The sequence below is a fragment of the Mytilus galloprovincialis genome, chromosome 13 (genome assembly GCF_965363235.1).
Source record: "Mytilus galloprovincialis chromosome 13, xbMytGall1.hap1.1, whole genome shotgun sequence".
Taxonomy (NCBI): domain Eukaryota; kingdom Metazoa; phylum Mollusca; class Bivalvia; order Mytilida; family Mytilidae; genus Mytilus; species Mytilus galloprovincialis.
Window position 1 is genome coordinate 26,465,991 of NC_134850.1, and position 26,231 is coordinate 26,492,221.

Consider the following 26,231-nt stretch of genomic DNA (forward strand, 5'->3'; position numbering starts at 1 on the left):
AAATGTTTCATTTTTATAGTTTAGCATTTAAAATTAAAACACATATGACTCATCATGGCGTGATAAGTAAGAAAAGAAAATGGTTGAAGTTTTGAAATCACCATTAATCAGAAAATCAGTTACCAGGCTATTTTTCTGGATTTTAAGTCAGACAGCAATATTTTTTACTGCCAATGGCTGACGGTCTGACAACATTTGAATTAACCATGTTTCACCTGTTTAAAAGAAAGTCTGTTTTCAGGCTCTCCGTTCCAACACTGGTTCATTAATGTTCTGAACTGAGGCATTATATCAACAGTTCCTGGGATTTCAGGGCGAATACCATCTTTAACCAACTCCATCACCTGAAAATCATATAATGCAAAATTTAACTGTCTGTCAAAATATCAATGTTTTACAAAGAGTCTACTTCACTTAAATTCCCATGCATTGAACAGAGGTAACTACAGTTAAAATAAATCAACAAAAATCAAGTAATCGTTGTAAAACCAGAAAAAGCTTGTTTATTTGCCCCTAAACAGTTTGAGCCATAACCCTTAAAATTAATCTTAACCTTCCTTTAGAGATATGGAACCTTGTGGTACAATTTCATGAAAATCCATGAACTTATACCAAGTTATTGTCCTGGAGTCGGTTTCGCAAAAAAAACTTACGACTAAGATTGGTCTTATGTCATGAACAACTCAGTATACTTACAATCAATCTTAGTCGTAAGTTTTTTTGTGAAATCGACTTCTGAAACAAGCAGCTTGTTTTTTGCCCCTTATTCCTTAAAAGTTAGGACAATAGCCAATCACTCCAAACCTTCTTTTTGTAGTATGGAACCTTTTTGTACAATTTCAGAAAGGTCAAGACACTTTTACTCAAGTTATTGCCTGGAAACCAAATGTCTTGGGACAATGACCACGACAAAGTTATATTGTAATACAACTGCAACTGTTGGAGTAGTTTAAAAACTAGCACCATTCAAAATTTCATGAACTGTGAACAAATAATTCACTTGTCTTATGCAATATCTTGTATGACAATAAAATATGATTTTATAACTAATGTACTACCTCTTGCTCTGTTTGAACGTCATCAAATGGATCCTCACACATAACTACCTCCCACATACAAACACCAAAGGAGTAAGAATCAGACTTAAGGGAGATAAATTTATCTTTTTCATCTGAACTTGGGTGGTTCAAGACCTCTGGAGCAGTCCATCGTAAAGAGGAAGGACAAGCACAGATATGACCTTGACCTAGAAATATAAAATTTAAAAAAAATGTAACTTATTACAGTCAGCATATGATGAAGACAGACTATCTATCAAATGTATAATTTTAATGAAAGATCTTGCAATATTTTCATTGATTGTGAAATAAAGACATTGAATCTTCACAAAAAATTATAGTAATGAGCAATATGACCGGTGCTACGAGCTCAGCAGAAAAAGGTTTTCCTTCCAAAGCCTCAGGAAATGTACCTAGAGTTTTTGGTAGAGTTCTTATTTTACCTAGAGTTTTTGGTAGGGTTCTTTTTTTATCTAAGAGTTTTTTGGAATTATTTTTTTTCTTTCTGTGTAGTGTTTTTTGAATTGTTGTATAATGATCTAGTGGAATGTTGTCCCATTGGCAATCATACCACATCTCCTAATTTTTATATATTACATATTGAATATAACTAATTATTTCAGAGTTATCTATCTTTGATAATTTATAAAATCTTTTTTATTCAAGAAAACATGTTATTTCTACATGAAGGGAGTGAACTATAGCTTACATGTACCCTCTTTAATAAAATAGTACAATAAAATTCTTCTATGTATAATTACACCTTATGTAAGAATCCTGGGTTTTGATTGGTTGATAGCCAGTGTATTTTTCACCAATTCACTGTTATCAAGCGAATATCGTTCATTTTTAACTCCGCCGGGGTATTTGCCAAAAAGGATTTGCCTTTTTTACCCTCTCTGCCGTGGTATTTGCCAAAAAATACTCTATCCGACTGGACGCTTGTAACGTCACGATCATCAATGCGTTTTAGAACATTAACATTCGGTGTAATTAAACAGATATATCATGTTCTTGAGGGGTATTTGCGAAAAATACCAGTCTTGAGAATGAATTTCCCTCGCCTTACGGCTCGTGAAATTTAACATTCTCTCGACTGGTATTTTTCGCAAATACCCCTCCTTAACATGATATATCTGTTTAAAATTCATTAAAAATAATTCTAGCAAAATGCACTATTATATTCTTAACATGTACATGTGTGGTTTGTTTGTTTGTTTTGGACAAAACATAATTTCAGAAAACAAGCAGTTATTTTTAGAGAAGTTTAAGTGATCCAATGCAATATAATATACAAAAACACTAAGATAGTCTTGTTTAACAAAGAGGAAGAGCAATCACCAATTACTGTGCATTCATTAATTTTTCATGATACCAATTTTCGTGGATTAATGAAACTTCATATTTTTCTTGGATATTTGATATCATGATTTTACTAAGTTTTGCATACAGGCCGATACAAAATTTGTACTTTGTTGACCTTTTACATTCGTAGTTAATCTGTAACAACAAATTCAACGAAAAATTGGCATCCAACGAATTATAATGAATCCACAGTAACCATGGTAACCATTACTTACAACAGCAATCTTCCTGTTGACATAACTTCCTCAATGGTTGTATCAGTTTAATTAAACCAAAATCTCCAACCTGTCGACAAATGAAATGTAGCATGCATTATTGTCTCAATATATTATATATATACTGTAAAGTGCTTTCTCTCTGTGGAGTTAAAACAAGAGTGCACACGCTGAAATGTCTCGCCTTCTATACTAATCATTGATATTATGTTGATAGTCCTAAGTATAAAGCTAAGATTTAATACAACTGTCACATAAACATAAAGGTCAGATGAACCATGCCAGGCAGACATGTACAGCTAACAATGCTTCTATACATCATATATAGTTGACCTATTACTTATAGTTTAAGAAAAATAGACCAAAACACAAAAACTTAACACTGTGCACTGAACCTTGAAAATGAGGTCACGGTCAAATAAAACCTGCGCGACTGACATAAAGATCATTAAATATTTCCATACACCAAATATAGATGACCTATGGCATATAGTATTAGATAAAAAGACCAAAACTGAAAAACTTAACTTTGACCACTGAACCATGAAAATGAGGTCAAGGTCACATGACATCTGCCCGCTAGATAGGTACACCTTACAATCATTCCATACAACAAATATAGTAGACCTATTGCATATAGTATGAGAAAAACAGACCAAAACACAAAAATTTAACTATAACCACTGAACCATGAAAATGAGGTCAAGGTCAGATGACACCTGCCAGTTGGACATGTACACCTTACAGTCCTTCCATACACCGAATATACTAGCCCTATTGCTTGTAGTATCTGAGATATGGACTTGACCACCAAAACTTAACCTTGTTCACTGATCCATGAAATGAGGTCGAGGTCAAGTGAAAACTGTCTGACAGACATGAGGACCTTTCAAGGTACGCACATATCAAATATTGTTATCCTATTACTTATAATAAGAGAGAATTCAACATTACAAAAAATCTGAACTTTTTTTTCAAGTGGTCACTGAACCATGAAAATGAGGTCAAGGACATTGGACATGTGACTGACTGAAACTTCGTAACATGAGGCATCTATATACAAAGTATGAAGCATCCAGGTCTTCCACCTTCTAAAATATAAAGCTTTTAAGTAGTTAGCTAACACCGCCGCCGCCGTAGCCGCCGCCGGATCACTATCCCTATGTCGAGCTTTCTGCAACAAAAGTTGCAGGCTCGACAAAAAATCACAATTTTACGCAATTTTAACGCCTTAATCTGTTTGCATTATGGTTTTTCTGTTTTATATATATATATACTGTTCACAAATTTGTTAAAATCTTTTGAAACATTCCCATCGCAAGAAACAAGAATGTGTTCATAGTACACGGCTGCCCAAATGGCATCATCTTTTTCTATGTTTAGTGGACCTTGGAATTGGGGTAAAAAACTCTAGTTTGGCATTTGAAACTAGAAAGATCATATCATTATGATCATAAGGAACGTCTGTACTAAGTTTCAAGTTGACAGGACTTCAACTTCATCATAAACTACCTTGACCCAAAGCTTTAACCTGCAGCGGGACAGACGAACAGATGAACGAACAGACGTACGAACGGACGGCCAGACCAGAAAACATAATGCCAATAAATGGAACATAAAAATGGTCTTAACCAGATTTGATATAATTTGGCCTTCCTGTTGTTTTGATATGACCACCACTGGTGAGTTTTAAGTAGATAAACTTGGTGTAAATTATAAGCCTGGTTACTTTGTTAAGATCTACCAATTATGTTTATTACAACAATATTTGAAGTAAGATTTAAATCTCCATATGGAGGTGTTTCTTCTTAAAGGAGGATTATACACAGAAAGAGAAGACTACCTTTACAATTTCATGATGAGATATAAATAAATTAGCACATCTAAGATCTCTGTGTATGATTGGAGGTTTTGTAGAGTGGAGGTAGGCAACACCATCAGCAGCTTGTAAACACTGAAAAATTAACAAGATATAAAATAAACTGTTGACACAGAGATATGTCTTGCCTGTGTATAATAATGTTTATATAATACAAATGTGGAAAAATTTAGACATCAAGTACTATTTTTTTTTAAGTCTTTGGTTAAATTGACATGTTAGTCTTTATAACCAATGCACTTGAGGCGGGTAGACTAACGTAAGACCACAAATTGATAAAAGTAGTGATACCAATTGCAAGAATGAATTCAATGTGTTCTGTGGTAATAATCATTTCTGAAATATCTGAGCAAGCATGTGTACATTTTTTAAGATTTGTGCAATACTTCCTAGAAACAAAAACAAAATCAATCAAACCAAAGTCTTTTACAAAATTACCTACAGGAGTTTCTGGTACATATCTGTAAAAAAAATTCAAGTGAAAATACCACTGCATTGCAGCCAATAATATTCAATGTCATACATGACATTACTTTTATACTTGCAACCTTGTTCTTTATTTTTACCCTTTTAGGTTGTATTATGGTATGAATGTTTTAATGTGATATGGTTTTGTTCATTGTCGAAATATGACTGTTGTTATCTGTTTGTTTGATGTGTTTGAGCTTTTGATTTTGCCATTTGATAAGGGAATTTCTGTTTTGAGTTTTCCTCAGAGTTCATTATTTTTGTGATTTTACTTTTTACATCATTTGGTCTTTGATAGAAAGTTGTCTTATTAGCACTCAGACCAAAATGTCATCTTATTTTATATCAAAATAAAACCCTGATTTTACATACTTACAATTTTGACTCTAAGTGGCCAGGACACTAAATCTCCTTTATTCTGTATATAATTTTTAACAGTAAAACCTTCTATGAATTCAGACATTATGTAAGGAAATTTGGCATCTGTACACAACCCTAACATGGCTACAATATTTCTGTGTCGCTGTCGGCTACAAAAAAAAAGCAAGATACATGTGTTGCAAGAAAATAAAAGTTTTTTTACTAAAAAATTTGTAAGGGTTCCGCGGAACCCAGTGTCTCGCCTACTTTTGCTGTTAAACACACACTCAACAAAAATGATGAAAAAAATCAATAAAATTATTTCTCTGGTTATTATCTTTTTATTGTCAGAAGCTTCTGTCCAAGTTTGGAAAAAATCCAGGCTAGTTTAAGAATCTTATAAATGTTTTAAAAACTTTAACTGCAGACTGTATGTATTGTTAACTGGAAGAAAGTCCATTTGTAAGAAAATACAGGAAAAATGGATTTTATTTTTTATAAAATTTACTTCTGGATACTATCTTCTGATCATAAACAAGCTTCTGGCCAAGTTCCCTACAATTCCAGGATAGTGTAAGAAAGTTATTAAAATTTTAAAAACTTTAACCACAGAATGTATATAATGTTTCCTGGCAGAAAAAACTAAGTCCATTTATAAGTAAAATACAGAAAAAATGGAATTTTATTTTTACAAAATTTTCTCCTGGATACTATTTCATGAACATAAACAAGCTTCTGTCCAAGTTTGGTAGAAAAACAGGATATTTCAAGAAAGTAATTAAAATTTCAAAAACTTTAACCACAGAGTGAATATTATTGACGCCGCCGCCGCTGACGGAATGTAGGATCGCTATGTCTCGCTTTTTCGACTAAAGTAGAAGGCTTGACAAAAAGCTAATACAAGTGTTAACAAACAGATAACTATCTATAATAGAAATAATAAAATCTTGTTAATTATGCAATCAATATTATTTATTTTTTCATAAAAAAAAATAGTCCTATTTCAGTGGATATTGATTATTCAAACTTTGTTTACATTTTTCATTTTGATTGGAAAACGTTGCGAATTTCAGGTCATAAATTTCTCCATTGATTGTCAGAAATTGTGAGTGCAAATGTCAACATATGTTTGTTCTTCCTCACAGGTTTTCCTCTGGAAACTTCATTTTATGCAATGCTATTTAGCATCTCACTGCCCGTTTCCTGATGAAAAAAAAAATTCTTTACCCTTAATTAATAATACTGATAGGAACATATACTGAACTATTTTTTCCCCAAATGAAACTTATATTTATAAGAACTACGTTCCATGACACAAGCACAGACAGAGTATGGATCTAGTTGTGTTTTCTTTCAGTTGTATGTAAAGAATGAAGATCACAATACTGTATTTGAGATTTGCTGGCATTAATTTTTGATTTGATGGTCTAAAATAGCTATCTAATGACTCTGCTAGTTCAGCAATAGTGAACTAAGTTACTGTTAGTGACAATCAAATTGCTATATAATATCAGTAAATCCTCCAATTCATTAGTTGAATTCTTTTTGTTTTAATTTTTCAGGCAATCACTGTTTTTGCTATTGTCTCTAGTGAGGTGAACATACATGTTGATCTTTTTCATCTATTCTAAGCTTTTGATACACTTTTTTAAACATTTTCTAAGTTAAATATATAAATTTGTAAGTTTTAACCAAAAGTATTAATTACCTCAAAAACCATACTTCATCTTTGAGCCATTGTAACATTTCTGATGATTTTTGCTCTTTGTGTAGGTTGAGTGTAATCCTTGTAACAGCGACCTTTAACCCTTTTACATCACCAACATATGTGTCACCATACAAACCACCTCCTAACCTGAAAATATTTTATTTAATTTAATTTTGAAACTTAAAAAAAAAGAAACGTATCACATCTATATTTTGAGAAGGTATTTCTTTGAATTTTGAAAAACAAACAAATACAACAAAGCCCCTTTTAATGTTTAAAAGTGGTAAATCTGCTAGATATTACTTAGTGATTAATTTTTTTTATAGTGTGTGATGTATTTGCTTTAAACTTCTCGTAACTCAAACATTGTCAAATCTGATCTTTGACTCAGTGTTATGTGATGTGAATATATAATATAACAAGATATTTGTACTTATACGTATGTAATTTTTTAAGCGGTCAATTTTAATTTTTTAAGCGGTCAATTTTAATTTTTTAACAGTCAATTTTAGATGAATTCTCTAAGTTCAAAAGTTGAATTATCCAGCTTTAAGATATGGGTATTCATAACGTAATGTACCTAGATTTGTAAAAAATTATGGAATATTGAAAGGGAACAACTTTTGTCCATGAACTGCAAATCAACTGAAAGATTTTGCATCATTTTTGAAGTCTTTATCCAACCCATTTTATACCAAACATCAATACAGGAAATCTTCACCCAGATCAAATTGGGCTGAACCTAATAAGTCTTGACATACCTTTGTGCTAGCTCTATATTGTCTTTAGGTATAACACAATCATCAAATATAGGCATCATGACTTGTTTCTTTCTTTCGGCCCATGGTTCATAATCCCTTATGGAAGACCTGGATGATTTAGGCATTTCTAAAGTGTCCTTTTCTAAATCTATGGAACTAAAATTTACTCGAGTTGATGGTACTGCCCCAATACCTAAAAACAAAAAACAAAAAATGTTGACACAGAAATATGTCTACCTTCTTGTCATTTTGATAGTAAAATAAATTAAAATGGCAATACTTTAACATTTAAGTTATGCAACATATATACGATGTCAATGACCATGACTTAAGTTGCAGAACCAAATAACCTACATGGAAATGATAAATTCCAATGCTTATAGAACTGCATACCTAATACCATTGACTTCTTAGTAGTGGTTCCATTTAATCTAAACTAAACACAAACCTTTACTTGTAAAATAAGCAAAAGTTTTACAGTTGATGAGTCATGACCATAGGGCAGGGTCATATAACCTCCAGGGAAATGAGACTTGCAAATGCTAATACAACTGCATACCAAATCTCCCTTTGCCTAATTAGCCATAGTGTTTAATCAAAGTGCTTGTAGTAAGCATTGAACCGTAAAGATTAATGTAAATTATCAGTAATAAGTAAAATTAAATATTGCATTGGTTGTAGTTGATTTAACAGCAATTCTAGACAAAGAAAGTTAACTCCAATTTTTTTTTTAGATATCTTTAGGATCAATGACTTCATTCATATTTTTAGAACACATATTAGATTCCTTCACCTTGCAAAAGTTATGTAATTTTATTGACATGTGTAAATCATTTTGTGCTGCCTTGAATACCTGAGCATATGTTACATCGATAAATTTCTGGGGAATGGTCATGGATAGGATGAATAGAATGTTATGATCAATGCGCTACATTTTGTGTATCAAAATGGTAGTGATAAGTCTTGGAAGGTTTAGATATCAAGTCAGTGCATAAGGTTTTGATTGCATTTCATGCAATCTTTACCTAAAAACAACTTAAACTATAAAATGACCAATCAAATAATGTAAAATTTTTTGTACATGGTTCATATAAGATTTCTATCAATTACAAATGTACTATTTGGGGTTGCATTTGGATTTCATTCTTTCCTCATTTTCTATCTACCAGCTTCATGAGCTATAGGTTGGTGAAAGTCATCATTTGAGGGCAATAGTGTCATTATTAAAGGAGTCAGATTTTCTCAATCTATACCAGTTTTCAAAACAATCACAAGACTTGAATTTTAGCCTTTTGTTCTTTATTTTGCAATGTCTTGTCATGTTGTTTGGTAATTGGAATCACTGAACCCATTTTTAAACTAGATATGTGGAGATGTGAAATGTAACATTGGTGTTGATCTATTTCTCAAGGAATACAAGAATTAAGAGATAACTGTATTGTATTTGAAGCTTTAAGGACGTCCTTCGGTAGTTTTACTGTCGCAAATTTAGTTTACCTGGCAACGTGTAGCCGAGACAGTGAACGGGTATTTGCGACAGTAAAACTATCGATGGACGTCCGCAAAGCTTCAAATACAATACAGTTATCTCTATTCTAATGCAAAACAAGTTCATAATTAAATTTCCATCATTATTTCAGTGTAAAATCTTCATTAAAGAAAATTCCACAAAAAGATGTTATCTTCTTTGGTCCCTACACTAGGTGACGTCATAGGTATGCTTCCGGTGTTAAACTTAAACACCGGGCGTTTTCTGGCTTCTGTGCTGCTTCAGAATGTAATAAAATTTGATAAAGAGAAGATTTTTAGGTGCAACATGTGAGTTTTTTGGCTTATTATTGTAGAAATTACATGTCAATACATTCAGCAATTCAAAATGTCGGTTTCCTTAGTTACAGACAAGGAGATAGAGAATTTTACGCTAACTGCCATCCAATCAGAACCATTGATACAAAATAATTGCATTAGAATTGAAATTATATAATTATTCAAATTGACTGGAACACCTCTGGAAATAATTATATAATGATTTGTGTCCAAGTGTGGTTCTAATAAATTGACCCATTAGTTTAAGAGGAAAAGATTTTTGTAAAAATTAACCACACAAAGAAAGAGGTCAAACTATAAAAGCCAAGTGATGTAAATAGCTCACTTTAGTCTTTGGTTCAGGTGAGCGAAAAAAAATAAAACACCACCTGCATGTTTGTTAAAGTGCAGAATTATAAACTTATGTGTGTATTACCCTTATGTTATTGTTATGATGTAGGTAAATACTTGTTTACCTAAAAACAAAGTGTCATATTTTATCTTAATCTACATGATCTAGGTTATATCTTTATAAAACTTACAATTGTGAAGTGTTTGATTACTTTTCTTTATCTGTCAAGGTCAAACTGACAGGGGAGATTCAAATTTTATTTAAACTGACTGTACAACATGGATGCCCTACTTCATAAACATTATTTCATAGAAACTGCTATAATTCTCTCTATATATGATATCTGACATATTCACATATATATCAAGTTGAAATGAGATGAATGACAATATAAAAAAGAAGATGTGGTATGATTGCCAATGAGACAACTCTTTAAGTTTTCAAGGTAGACCAATAACCCTAATGTTCTTAATTTGGCTCTTTTTAACTTGTGGTAGACCAAATGAACCTCTGGCATTCTAAATTTCAATCAAGGTGATTTTGAGGAGTTACAGTAATTAAAGAAGCATCTGTAAATGAGAATAGTAGATCAAAATAAAAAAAAATAAGATTGAGTTATTGTAAGGATCTTTTTTTACAGACATCAGGATTAGGTCTTTAATTCAGTGGGATCTATTTTCACAGAATTCAAGATTTACCCTATTGGGCCTCTGGAATTAATGATTATTTGGGATCCTGGCAAGATTTATTTTCTTTCAGGAATTTGTTATGACACCCCTTCGTACCCCCCCCCCCCCCCTTCAAGGTTGACCATTGAAATTTTATCAAAAACAGTAACCTCATACACCATGACTCCACCATAACAAGTTACAAAAAAAAAAAAAAAAGTTACAAACCTGGTAGTTTGGAGTATATACTAGGACTAGATCTCTTATTATGAATTATGGATGACTACCCCTCCTATCCCCCCCCCGCCCTCATGGTAAAAGTAAAAACCAGAAAGCACTGAATCATTGCTCCATAACGATTTACAAACCTGGTAGTTTGGAGTATATACTGGGACTAGATCTCTTTGAATAACACATTGTACCAATAATACCAGCAAAAACCAACAGGCCAAGATTTAATGCTACTATCAATAACAAAGTTCTACTGTCTGACTTTTTCTTCTCTTTATCATTAGCAGCATCTACAAATATAAATATTGAAAATTAACCAGCACTCTGTGAAAATTGCATGGCAATACATAGTCCCCTACCTGTTATAAATTCTAACTTGATCTATATGATGTTTGGTGTAATTTTACTAAATAACAAATATCAAGTCAATATCTTCAAGCATGACGCAAAAAAAAGTGTCAAAGCTGACCAGCTTATTTACGTGAACTTTCTAAGTACAATTTTGGACAAAATCATCAGACCGAAACAAAATTTTGAACTTGATCTGTAAATTGTCATGATAAAACTATATACCAATTTTCAAATCAATATCTTTAAGCATGACAAAACAAAATGTTGAAAACTGATTATTTGAATGAATTTTCTAAGTCAAAGGACCATAACTCTGCACAAAATCATCAGAATTTGTCGGTAGGAGACTAAAAATTCAAATATCTGTCAAAGGCACTGGTCTTTTGTTAGACCAAAAATATATATACTTGTTTCCTCTCTTTTTGCAGAAACAAAATAGGGAAGAGAGTTTTAAACTTAAAGTGAATTGCTGAAACTATTTCATTGACTTTAAGATGCTTCAAAGCACTCTAAGCTATTGTTGCAGATCTGAAAATAGTTAAACCAGTACAGCAATATAAGACAGATTTTTATTGGTATCACATCATCGTCGTTGCTGTCGTCGTCAGTTTGTCATTGTCAGAAGACATTATGTTTCCAGACAATAACTTTAGTATTAGTGAATAGAAATCTTTAAAATTTAAATACAAGGTTTATAACCACAAAAGAAAGTTTGGGATTGATTTTGGTGGTTATCTTCCTAACAGTTTAGGAATAATGGGCCAAAACGGAGCCCAAATATGCATTTTTCTAGTTTCCTAACAACAACTTGTCAAAAAGTGTATGGATCACTCTTGAAATTATACCACAAGTTTCCATACCACAAAGGGATGGTTAGGATTGGCTTTGAAGGGAAAGGTTATTGTTCAAATCATTTAGGAATATATAGGGGCAAAAAGGGGGAAAACAAGGACTTCTTAGTTAATGGAAGATTAAAAAACGGTATAAATTATATGTTTGGATTAACTCCCTTACACAGCTTTTAAATTATGAATAAAGAAATCTTGTATTGTCTTGTGGTGATTAACTGTCAATTTATTTTTAGAAGTTACTATTTTAAACATGCGGATTAATAATCACATAAGCAACACGACGGGTGCCACATGTGGAGCAGGATCTGCTTACCCTTCCGGAGCACCTGAGATCACCCCTAGTTTTTGGTGGGGTTCGTGTTGTTAATTATTCTTTAGTTTTCTATGTTGTGTCATGTGTACTATTGTTTTTCTGTTTGTCTTTTTCATTTTTAGCCATGGCGTTGTCAGTTTATTTTAGATTTATGAGTTTGACTGTCCCTTTGGTATCTTTCGTCCCTCTTTTAAGAAAGATCAATTTTAGCCATGATAATGTATGTAATGTTCTATTTAAAGACTTTTATGATGTATTAAATGGGAAATAATGGTTGCAAACTCCGTTGGAAAGTTGAATTGAGATTATGACCATATCTTGAGAAAAGAATTTGGTTTTTTGGGGAAAAAAGGGGGGAGGTGGGAAAAAAATTGGAGGGGTGGGGGGGGGGGGACAATTTTTTTCTTATTAAAGATTTCAAAAATGAAAAGAAAATTTCTTCAAATATTTTTTTTTTGGCCAAAAAGAAGGGGGGTGGGGTTGGTGTTCCAGGCTGACTAGGATAACAAAAATTCAAACCAGATGATGACTTTGTAAATTGCTTTTAGAAACTGGTAACAGCATATACAGTGAAGGGATAGTAAGATTGCATGTAGCTGTTGACCTCTTGAACTAAGGCTTCTGATAAGCTTCAGAAAACAAACTTGAAGGTTTTCATTAATATAATTTATGGGTTTAACTGTATAAATACAATATTACTGATAAAATCATCAGATCTCATTCAAGGGCAAAATTTTACTTCAATTGCTTCAGGGATATCTGAACAAAATAAGGCTAGTAGGGCAGATTACATAATAAACTAAAAACAAATAAAAGTGTATGTGACACAAAACTAGAGGCTCCAAGTAGTTTGTGTTACACATCTGGTATATATAAATATAAATATGCAATTAAAACTTTTAGCAACAGAGTCTGACTTTTTCATACACTATAAAATAATAATGTGACCAGCTGGATGGATCCTCATCCACTCAGAATCTCTTAGAATATTTCTTTTAAATGCCAAAGTTGTTTAAGGACAATGACCTTTATAAGCTAGCAATCAATGTGTCTACAACTTGATTTTTTGTTTATCCCATTTTGTTGATCATTTTACTTGTTTTCAATGCATATGATATGATATAACAGAAACTGTAAGCATTAAGATGGTACCTAACACTACAGGGAGATAACTCTTTAAAATTCAGCTAAACATTTTAATCACTGTGTATTGTTAAGGAAATATTAAGCTTCCTAATAATCAAAATTAGTGTTTGTCAAACTGCTATATAACCAATGAAATTTTTCTGATAAAGTGGATGGTTCAATTTTTTTTGAAAGTTTTATATTTTTGTCAAAAGGTCAATGTAAACATTTTGTCAAAATTTTATGAAAATTAAACGAGCCAAATTAATATAAGCCAAGGTGTTGGGTACCAACTTAAATTATCAGATTAAGATTAAAGTGCAATGAAAAGTATATAAAAAGAGTAGCTTGACCGCACAATTAATTCATATGCCCTAATAAATAATTTAAAATAAGGAATAGGGCACTTTTGACAAACTTGTAAAGATTTAGGGAGATTTAGAGCTATATTCATCTTATATAGACTTTGGGTCACTTGTGTATTGTTCCCTATTTTCCTTTCTGGCCTCATCTGTGGTTAAATAGGTTACTGTGACATCAAATTGACTTGTAACCTACATCCCTTTTTGTTTATAGTTGCTATTTGCTGAATTAATCACCACAACAGAAAGGTCAGATAACTTGAAACTAGGCTACATGTATTTCGGATTCTAAACTTCATATTACATGTAATTTATTAATTCTACATGTATTTCTGATTATAAACTTTATCTTACGTTAATTTATTAATTCTTCATCTATTTTTTTAACATGTTTAAGAGCATATTTGAAACTTAAATCTGGTCAAATACGTTATTTTGACCTAGAAATCTGACTTTTCTCTGACCAAGAAATAGATAATTTACAGTCTGTGTATAACTTAAGATGAGATCCATTGAAATCTTATTCTCAGCAATAACATGTAAATTTACTACATGTACATCATGAACATAAGATTATAAATACCCTAGATATGATGATCTTATGAATGTGACCTTGATGTACAGGCCTAGGTTAAGCACTAATACACATTCACAAAGTAAATATTCACAAATGGATTTATTCTGGTTCAAGGTTTAAAACAGGTACTTGTACTTCATAGAATTTGGTTAATGATACATATGATAATTTCTGCACGGCAGATAACTATAACTATGACTAAGCATAGGAAAAGTTTAATAGTATCATATTTTATTTTTTATAACATCATAACAATAAATTCTTATTTGTCAAGTATATATTTGTTTTCTATCTAGTAAAATCCCACACAAAGGTAAAAATGAAATGCATGTAGTTAAAGACTTTCATTTACATGTATATTTCCCAGGAAAGATTATACACAATAAATCAATAAATTCTTCCATTATTTGTCCTTCATCTTGACTTACATTTTGAAAAAAACTTTACACATCACCCCATTTTTGTGTGACCAATGTTTGTGTTAGTATCAAAATTGAAGATAAAATCATTTATTTTATTTATACCAAAAATATGTTAAGACAAAAGAAACATTGCATATATCTTATTTGGAAAATATCGTAAATAAATATGGTTTAAAAATAAAACTGATTGTTATCATGCACCACATGGATGCATGAACACAAAATTCCATTAGACATACTGATAAACTTATTTGAAAACTATTTGTGATATAAGAGAGGGGGAAAGATACCAGAGGGACATTCAACATGTTCAAAGGGCCAGCTGAAAGACGCCTCTGTGTGCGGGAGTTTCTTGCTACATTGAAGACCCATTGTCTGCTCTATGGTCCGGTTGTTGTTGCTTTGACACATTCCCCATTTCCTTTCTAAATTTTATCATAGATAGAAAAATAACTGACAACGCCAAGGTTAAAAAAGAATTAAACAAACAAACAGACAGACAGACAAATAATAGTACACAAGACACAACATAGAAAACTAAAGACTATAGCTAAGCAACACAAACCCCACCAAAAACTGGGGGTGGTCTCACGTGCTACGGAAGAGTACGCATATCCTGCTCCACATGTGGCCTTTAAGATAATATTGTCAATGAAGCAAATATCAATGCTCCTTTAACAAACAGAAGAGGAGTTATCAATGATTCTAATGAAATTTGGATGTAACAATTTTTTTCATTGGCTAAAAGTTGCCGTCAAATCCACAATTGACCAGGCGTAACTAAGGAGGGACCCGCCATTTTGAATTGATGAATCAACAAATGTTCGATTACTACTATATAATCAATAATAAAACAACACCTACCTCAAATTCATCGTTTTAATGTAATTTTGATTTGACTAAAAAGGGTGATTGTGCTCCACTGATTTCATTGTAATAGCCTTCAAATTAAAAGCAGGCAGCCATGATACAGCCAAGTTTGTTGAAAGTGGCTTTAAACACCTTAAAACTAACAACACACAACATTTCTTTTTCAAAATCCTAATAATAATCTTTCTAATTGACATCCATCTAATCTTCAAACACTTTCATTTGACTTTGCATCCAGAGAAAAATTAATTACAAAATGATCAAACTGTAGTTTATACTGCCTCCATTTCTGCTTACCTGGAGACAAGTTGGTAGTGTATGAAGCAAATTACCTATTGTAAATTCAGACATTATTGCTTGCATTTATTATTATGATTTTGTCTTTTAGACTAAAATAGGATTTTAAATTATGTGATTTTAAGAAAAGGACTGTGTAATTCATATAAAAAATTTCAAAATGGGAGTTTAGATTATTGCAATAATTACTCTAGTCTAAATCTGTCGCATTTTTAGCAATAATTTCTGAATTTTACAATATTTACTTACCTACAGACAGGTTAGTTGAGTTGTCAGTGGGAATACCATCAATACATGCATTAGGACAACAACATATATGGCGAAGCTCTGATATCTGGAAAGAGAATAACGGAAATTCTAGAAAATTTATGACATGTATATTTGTTATAGGAAAATGAAGTCAAATTTGGAATTGTTCTGTTATATATGAATAATGAAATATGAAATCAATTCTTTTCAATTTCTTTTTTTCACAATTTTTACTTTTTATATATCTCTCCGACAGTAAACATTTTAAACGATTTATATTTGTTATAGTCAAATGAAGTCAAATCCGGAAATTTTTCTGGTATAGATAATGAAATATGAAATTAGCTCTTATAAATTTCTATTTTATTTTTCACAGTGTTAATTTCAACTTTTAAAATATATCTCTCAAAGTAAACATGGTAAAAATGGTAAATGAAAAATCAACATATCAATTTACTTTAACCAACAACTTCATGTTCATTTCTACCAACTTCATATAGCCATGGTATCTTGAAAAAAATCCTCAAATGTTATACAGAAATTAGACTACATGTAGATATGGACCATAATTTGCTATTGGGCTCATTTCCTATAACGATAGAAAAGTGATAAAAATGTGTATTACTGTAAGAAAAGTTGTAATTACATCTAAAGATGTCTTTATTTTTATCAACATACAAGTGTATGCTACTCTTCCCTAGAAAAAAAATTGAAATTAACAAAATTCAAAGATTATACGCCTGTATTTTTGTGTCGTTTCTCACGTTACTTTTCGCTTGCGAAGTGCATAACGCTGACTGATTTATAGATAATCGTAAGCGGCAAATTCGTAACTTTTGCTTTCAAATAATAAAGAACATCGACCAATAAGAATAGTCAGAAGAAAATGCTGAGAACTATAAGTATTTCTGTAGCAGGTGTAAGAACACTAGCGTTACTTTGGTTTCCAATTTCGTAACGCAAATTTAAGATAATGTAATCTGCTTTGTTGTAAAAGAATTCTTTATAACAATATGCAAATATGAACCCTCGCACGATGTTCAAACAGGTAAATTAGAGATGATTTACATTCTAGTTTTGTTCTTCGTAATAATTAAGTTAGAAAATGACGTTATCGTTATGCGTTACATTTCACACGAAACAGAAGTCCAGTTATTTCCTTTTTTTTATTAAAATTGTTTTTGTCGTTAAGTTCTAATCATTTCCGGTTATACGTGAAACATGTGACTAACATGTGATCACACCCTTACGGCCGGATGTTGGCAAACATAATCTGTAGACTTGTTTCGTCTTGTTTAAAAAAGGAAAATACAATTTTCAAAGAGATTGCGCCGGGGGTCTATTATTTTTCCTATGTGCATAATGTTACATACAATCTTGTGTGAAAATAAATGCCCAATGACTTGACAAAATCGATTTCAGATTTGACAGACGTTACAACACACTTCGTTTCCAGATAACGATGTAAAGGGTCCTTGGAAAATTCAATCGACATTACGTCTCTTACCATTGTGCCGATGCTCGTTGGATTGATTTTGCTTCAGCAGTAAATATTACTGGATATTTTAGGTGAATAAAGATAATTTAATAAAAAATACATGTTAATATACCGTTACACTTGGAATGTACAAAGTTGGTATCTTTGTCACAATTTTTAATTATTTTTTTATTCATGTACATGTTCTGCAAACACTTTTCAGAAACGCAATAAACTTGTCAAAGGAGAAGTAAACTTTTACCATGCATGACTTGAAAGGAAGTACTTTATTGATTTTAGCCCACTAAAGTAGGTTAAAATGTGGAAACCATGTAGATGGTGTACAGGTCACAAATATCACATGGTGCCTATTTTAAAGATTTTAATTACAAGTTAAAAGTTTTTTTCTTTACTGGATTTAAAGAATTTTACATTGCCAATGATTTGGAATAAATTGTATATAACTGGAATTTCAAAACCAAATATAAATACATTTTTTTGGCTAAAACATCAAGATACAACGATTATGGTATCCTGTATCAATGAAGAAAATATGGAAATTTCTGAATAAATTGTACTAATTGTTTTCAAAACAAGCACATATTTAGGAGTTTTATAATACTGTTACATTTAAGATGGATTTTAAGAAAAAGTATACTGTTCAGATTTTAAGCAGATTTTGCTATAAAATAAGACTAAAAAAATGCTTTCGGTTTCTTATGGTTTCCTGTCACGTTTAAAAAAAACTTTAATTTAACATTGAAAATAGATTTTAAATATTAACATGAAGCAAGTAACACTAGTAATGGTATTCATTTATGTCTTTTGAAATATATTGTGCAAAATAAAGAAAATAAAGATTGGTTTCCTGTGTGGTTTCCTGTCACGTAAACGGTGAATCAAAATGTATTAATTTTTTCTTGAAAAACTCAATTGTTCCATTAATACTATTCTAACACCAACACAACCCACAGAATAAAAGTTAAAGTTTTAGAACTTATAAAAAAGGATACAAAAAGAAACCAAAGGCCGAATACCAAATTATGGTCCATATAAGAAGATACATGTGGTATGAGTGTCAATGAGTCAACTCTCCATCAAAATCAAATTTGTAAAAGAAAACCATTATAGGTCAAATTATCAGGAAACTTGTAAAAATATGTTATAATTTTAATATATTTCACGCTAAGGAAAAACCACCAAAGTTGGTTAACTTTTAACATCTTCCAAATTACTGCTAACAAACTTATAATAGTGAGCAATTTTATTTTATGCGCTTAAGTACAGAAATAATGTAAACATAATATAAAACTTGGAAATTAGAAAATCACTCCCAAGTTGGCTGAAAAGGGACAAACACCAAAATATAAATTTTGCAAAAATAACTTGAAATCAAATATCAAAACCTTGTTCTTTCTATTAGGTCTTACAGACATAGATGAGAATAATGGAAAGACAATTAATTACTGTGGATTCATTCATTTTCGTGGGTTCATTCATTTTTGTGGATTAAGGAAAACTGACTTATGTTCACGGTCATAAAACTTTCGAGCATGATTTTTGTGCTCCGAGCACTGAGCAAAGTTTTATGCCTTCAAGGCCAGGTGTTTGTGGATATCTAATTTTGTTGTTTTGCTGAAGTCTGCATACAAGCGTTAAGAAAATTGGTCATTTGTTGAACATTTAATATTTTTTGGTTCAACTTTACCAAGTTTACTAATGTAATCCACGAAAATTGGTACCCAACAAATAATAATGAATCCACACTAGCTAAATAAATTTTTTAACATATTTGTTGTGTATTGTAAGAATGAAAACAATAAAACTTACAATCCCTGTTTTCAAATCATCATGCTTTATACTAAACACTGCACTGTCAGGATTAAATAGACTCTTATCACAGATTAAATGGATAAGAGATTTCTTTCTGAAATTACCTCTGAAAAGAAATGGAAATAAATTAATGACATCTTGTTTACAATTACCTAATTGAAAGTTAATCCTGTTAATCCACAATTAAATATTGCATTTGATATTCATTTTCCAAAACAAATTAAATATATATGTATAACATTTTGATTATTTCATATTATATAATATAAGCAACATGCAACAATGTCAAATGATATGCAGAAATTAGGCTGGGGATTACCACCAGGTATTAGTAAACATACACCGTTTAAACTAATTTTTGAGACAGACAGAGTAAAAAAAACACGCCAAAATTGTTAACATCTTTCCATTTAACAAACTTATATTAGAGAGCAATTTATTTTCATAAGTACAAAAATTATATGCAAATATAAATTGTTGCAAATAAAAAAAATGTGCAAAAGCATGACAAGTGTGCCAAAAATAAGAGGATAGAAGCAATTAATAAGAGTTAACATAAATAAGCTGGCTTACAGTGTTTTAAGAAATAATGTGATTTATAACAGCCTTACACAAAACGTTATTGTGTTTCTATACAAATACACTTGTGTATCATGAAAAGACATCAAACATTTAGTTGATGCAAACTTAAGTTAGAGCATGGAAAAGAAAAACTCAGCGTTGGTCAAAGTGAGGCCACCAAAATTTCATACTTGATCTGTGTTTTGTGGTAATAAGCATTGTATACGATGTATACCTGGTATATGAGAATAATACATTTGGTTGAGGCAAACTAAAGAAACAGAACAAAATTGAAAAATTTCAGCACCTTTCCCATTTTAAAGGGGCACAACTGTAGAACAGTAAAAGGGACACCACCGAAATTCAAGATTGATCTGTGTTGTGTGATTGTAAGCATTGTGTACAAGTTTCTTACATTTGATTGAGACTAAAGTTAGAGAATGGAAACCAATTTTATGACGTACAAACAGACAAGGGTAAAACTAAATGCACCCTCTGCTACAGCAGAGGCATAACGCTCACCTTGGTCTATCTGCATATTAAACAAAGGACGCAGATGGATTCATATGACAAACTTGTGTTTTGGTAATGGTGATGTGTTTGTAGATCTTACTTTACTAATATTCAAGATAATAACCAAAAGCTGCAAAATTTTCTTTAAATTACCAATTCAGGGGCAGCAACCAAACAACAGGTTGCCTAAATGGTCTAAAAATTTCAAGGCAGATAGATGTTGACCTGTTGAACAATTTTATCCCATCAGATTTGCTCTAAGTGCTTTGGTTTCAGAGATGTGAGCCAAAAACCATGAAAACTGCATTTTACCATGTTTACCCTATGTTCTATTTTAGCCATGTCGGCGATCTTGGTTCACAGGCCGGGTCATCAGACCCAATTTTCAAACTAGATACCCAAATGATGATTGTGGCCAAGTTTGGTTAAATTTGTCTCGGAAGTTTCACAGGAGAAGATTTTTGTAAAAAATACAAAAATTAAGAAAAATTGTTAAAAATTTACTATAAAAGGCAATAACTCCTGAAGGGGTTAACAGACCATTTTGGTTTATTTTATTTTATCTATTTGTACATCTTACTTTGCTGAACATTATTGCTGTTTACAGTTTATCTATATCTATAAAAATGATCAAGATAATAACCAAAAACAGAAAAGTTTCCTTAAAATTTCCAATTCAAGGGCAGCAACCTAACAATGGGTTTTCCGATTCATCTGAAAATTTAAGAGCAGACGACGACAGACAACGTACGTCAAGTGATGAGAAAAGCTCACCTGGCCTAAATCAATTCAATGGTGTAGTAGGATTTGCATGTGGATGGGGAAATACCCCCTATACAATGCCTTATATTACATGTACAATGTATAATGAAATTAAATAAACAGCTGCGCCATGAGTGCATGATACGCCCGACGTCTTATGTGGAAGTCTTATGCAATAATCATAAATAGTTTATGAAAAAGTTTTAAGCAATAACCATATATTGTTTTTGAGACACGGCGGGACATGTGAAACCCCCCACCCTGTTTTTTTTTACAAAAACTAAATATTACCAAAATAAAATTTTGATTAAAAGTATACAGATCTTTAGATTAATATATCAAAGAAGTGTGTAAAGTTTTAAGCAATAATCATAACTTATTTTTGAGATACGGCGCGACATGTAAAAAATCCTCCCCTGTTTTACAAAATACTCAATACCTCAAAAATAAAATTTTGAATAATCACCAAAAAGTATACAGATCTTTAGATTAATAGAACAAAGAAGTGTGTAAAGTTTTAAGCAATAATCATAAATCGTTTTTGAGATACAGCACAACATGTAAAAAAATCCCTCCCCCTTTTTTACAAAATACTAATAACTCAAAAATAAAATTTTGAATCATCACCAAAAAGTATACAGATATTGAGATTAATATAACAAAGACATGTGTAAAGTTTTAAGCAATAATCATAAATAGTTTTTGAGATATGGCGTGACATGTAAAAAAAACCCTCCCCCTTTTTTACAAAATACTCAATAACTCAAAAATGAAATTTTGAATCATCACCAAAAAGTATACAGATATTGAGATTAATATAACTAAGAAGTGTTTAAAGTTTTAAGTCATAATCAAGAATTGTTTTTGAGATACAGTGTGACATGTGAAAAAAACACACACCTGTTTTAGTTATAAAGTGCCGTAACTCAAAAAGTTTAAATCTTATTTTCACCAAAAAGTATACAGATCATTTGACCATCATAAGAAACAACAATATTAAGTTTCATGAAATTTGGATAAGTCGTTCTCAAGTTACGGTGCGACATGTTTACGCAGGACAGAAAATTTTGACGGGCGTATAAAAAGTCCATGTTTTGGCATGTGAAACCCTAACAATTATCATTCTGATAAAAAAACTTAAATATGAGAATCACATCTACATTGTCATTACATAATCTGATAATACAGAGAGAAATTAATGTACATATACTATACATTTTTTACATGTACATGTATGACAATTCTTACCCAGTTCCATTAAATGTCAATGTAACAATAGGAGGACTATCTGTACTCTTTACTGCTACACTGAAGTTAGCTGAATTATGTTGGCCATATGTGTAATAATACTGCCTGTTTAAGATTTTACCAAATTTGCATATCTGAAAAATAAAGAATTAAGGTTAACTCTTTGAAACTAGAGGGATGTGTGACCTTTACATTTAGATACATGTACATTTATATTTAATTTGAACCACATGAGGTATTGAGCATGGCTCTCAAAATAAATCACAAAATTTATATATTAAGGAGTTTAATAATATCATTGACAAAATTAATACTCTCTCAATTTTTTATTCATAGTCTGCATGTTCAATGACGATGTTTTAAGTATTTTAATAAAACTGTTTTAAATGTTTTGAAAGTTGATATGTCCGTTTAAATGAAACTTAATTTAGTTGCAAGGTTGCCTGCCAAACTCCCCTAGTTTGAAGGATGTGTTTTGACCATGTTGAAGCTATTTAAGTGAGCAGTGCACTGTGAATAAATAATTTCATCATGGAGTTCTATCATGTCTTTATCATGTTTGTTGACACATGTATAAGTAAACATACACTAATAATATTATACAAATAAAGCCTTTGTATGAGGTCGATACAAGGATATATTGACCTGAAAGAAGTATATTGACTGAGGACGAAGTCTGAGGTCGATATATCCTGTATTGACCTCATACAAAGGCTATATTTGTTATATTAATAATTTCCGACCATATTTGTATCAAAATCGTCATTTGATTTTGTTTGAATATTTAGATAATATATTGTCTCCTTGACAATAACAACATATTAGTTTTTATTTAATTTATTTTTTTTTGTTAAGCATCTTATGTATTTTAAGATTTTTTTCCGTCAAATAACAATGAATAATCGTTCAAAGATTTCATTTGGTGGAAAACGTTTAACAATATCCTGAAATTCATTACATGACGTCACAAAGTATATCGGTTTTAAGACATCCTAAAAATAACCGTGCAATATGCTTTTTCTGTGCAATATGCTTTTTGCTATCCGCTGTTTTCTTGCGACCTTGGAAAATATAGTTTAACATGTAACTACAGTATGGGTAGGGACTTATTTTTATGGATGTCTTAATCCGTCTAGATGTCAGACTGGTCGGACAGTTGTCCCAGTGTAATAAACACCTGCTGTGCAATATCCAAGTGGAAGGTCGTAAATCAATCTGTACCAGCTTGATTAGAATTAAATTTTACCTGTACAGATATATTAGTATTTATGGAGGATAGATAAACGAATCAAATTTGTTAAAACATACATGTACGAATTATATAATCAAATATAAATAAACATTTTGAGAAGTAGGGCCATAATACATTTGACATAAGGAGAGCCATTTGAAGTGCATGTACATTGTAGCTAAAATTGACAGAAAGAATCTCTTTTAAGTTTTATAAGAGTTTTATATACATTTTGTACATGTACAGGCCACATTTAAAGATTCATGGAAAGTAAACCAAGCTGGTTCACAGCAATGAGAGAATTATAGACCAAATAAAAAAGTATTTTAGTCATGATAGTAGTCAGTAAACAGGACACACAGTATTATATTTATACATTTACATGCACATTACATGTACATTGTATGTTAGTATGTTATGTATTTTATACATGTACATGTAACTAATATTTTAAATAATCCTCATTTTGATAAAAAAAATAATAATAAATTTCAAACTAAAGCTTCATGTAATTTAAACTTTATCATGTTTAAACATTTTATACAATAAGCTTAATTCTCTTGTGGAAAGTTGTCTCATTGGCAATCATACCACATCTTCTTTTTTATGTTAAACATTTAAATTTTTTACAGGATAAGAGTTGTGTGTTGTACATTCACTTACTGAGACTGACATACAAGGTTCACCATATCTATTTTTATCACCAAGATCAAAGGGTTCATTATAAGACTGGCAAGGATTAAAGCTATAATTCCACAGTTCTGACCGCAGTCTATTGGTCACTCTATAATATGTAGAAAACCTACAAAATAGTTATCATCAAGATCATGGTAGTTAAATAAGTGCTAGTACTTAATGTAGCATGACAACAACATGTACAAGTCATGTAATACTATCTTAAACTATACATGTATAAAACTCACACACAAAAATAATTGTCATGTTCATTCATATATCATGCACAATAAAATTGAGAATGGAAATGGGGAATGTGCCAAAGAGACAACAACCCGACCATAGAAAAAAAGACAACAGCAGAAGGTCACCAACAGGTCTTCAATGTAGCGAGAAATTCTCGCACCCGGAGGCGTCCTTCAACTGGCCCCTTAACAAATATATACTGGTTCAGTGATAATGAACGCCATACTAATTATGTATATTTTAAACAAACTAGTTCTCAATTTTGATCTATAGCTAACATAAGTAAAACACATGTATATATGTAATTTACAATATTAGCTGCTTATCCATATATTATAAATTATTTGATTATGATATTAATATACTGTATATAGTACTATATATATACATGTACAATGTACATGCACTGTACATAATTATTGTACTACATCATCAGCACTCAGGCCAAATAAAAATATATGTATGGTTCCAGTAACTCTATCGTCCCTACTTTTTCTGCTTAAAAATAGCCTACCCTAAAGATTTCATTGTCATTTTTCATTAAGCACTGTTAAAGTCAGAATGTTGTTCCCATAGAAAATGATAGACTCAATGTAAAAAAAAAAAACCAAAAAATAATAAAAAAAATCCCTACCTACATGTACATTTGTACCTACCCTAATTTTTTTTCAGATGTAACTGGAACCACACATACTTTTTTATTTGGCCTCATATTGAAATACAATAGAAGGTATTTGGTTATTCTTTATTCATGTAAAACTCAATGCAACCATATCCATGTGTATGCATGGTGCTATCTGAACAAATAGTGGTACATGTAGTTGGTAGGTATGGAGTTTGGGATGACACCTCTCCCCATAGTACATGTACATGTATGTGTAGTACCTCTAGTAACATCAGTACATGTACATGTACACATGTGTAGGTATAAAGAGGAAACAGGTAAAATTGATATTTGACATATTTTTTAACCTATAAAATTAACTCAATCAAACAAAGAAAAATTAAATTGCATGAGGTGGCTAACTTTCAATTTATAAGTTTAAATCATTTTATATTTCAGACTGTCTTCAGTTTTCGGAGGTCATCTCGATAGTTAATCAGATGGAGTCTAGACTTAAATACAGTCATACAGTAACACAGGAAATTCTGATATATATAATCTAGAATATGCATTGTCGTTTTCGGAAGACTATTTATGTTTAGGTCATAGTTCTAGAGGCTTCTTCACAAATATGTAAACAAACCAATATGGTCGCCACACGTAATTAGGTGTAAAGGGTGTAAAGATCCAGAGAAGATTACCTTTGAACACGTGAACAAAATATTTCTGACAAAAGTCATATTTCTCTTGTCAAAAGGGATTTATATTTATATTGCAATAAATTATTCATAAG

The 26,231-nt window shown here is 31.2% G+C and overlaps 1 protein-coding gene across 1 annotated transcript in view; it reads right to left on the reverse strand.

Annotated features, from left to right (window-relative positions):
• Positions 1–26,231, reverse strand: part of LOC143057359 (uncharacterized) — a 36,987-nt gene that overhangs the window by 9,591 nt on the left and 1,165 nt on the right. Inside the window, exons 2-13 of the mRNA XM_076230663.1 lie at positions 24,577–24,715; positions 22,683–22,816; positions 19,596–19,704; positions 16,289–16,373; positions 11,009–11,161; positions 7,815–8,007; positions 7,054–7,200; positions 5,362–5,515; positions 4,482–4,592; positions 2,639–2,708; positions 1,059–1,246; positions 216–344 (exon numbers count right to left, since the gene is read on the reverse strand). Of these exons, the coding sequence (XP_076086778.1) occupies positions 216–344; positions 1,059–1,246; positions 2,639–2,708; positions 4,482–4,592; positions 5,362–5,515; positions 7,054–7,200; positions 7,815–8,007; positions 11,009–11,161; positions 16,289–16,373; positions 19,596–19,704; positions 22,683–22,816; positions 24,577–24,715 (1,612 nt within the window). The remainder of the gene's footprint in view (positions 1–215; positions 345–1,058; positions 1,247–2,638; positions 2,709–4,481; positions 4,593–5,361; positions 5,516–7,053; positions 7,201–7,814; positions 8,008–11,008; positions 11,162–16,288; positions 16,374–19,595; positions 19,705–22,682; positions 22,817–24,576; positions 24,716–26,231) is intronic.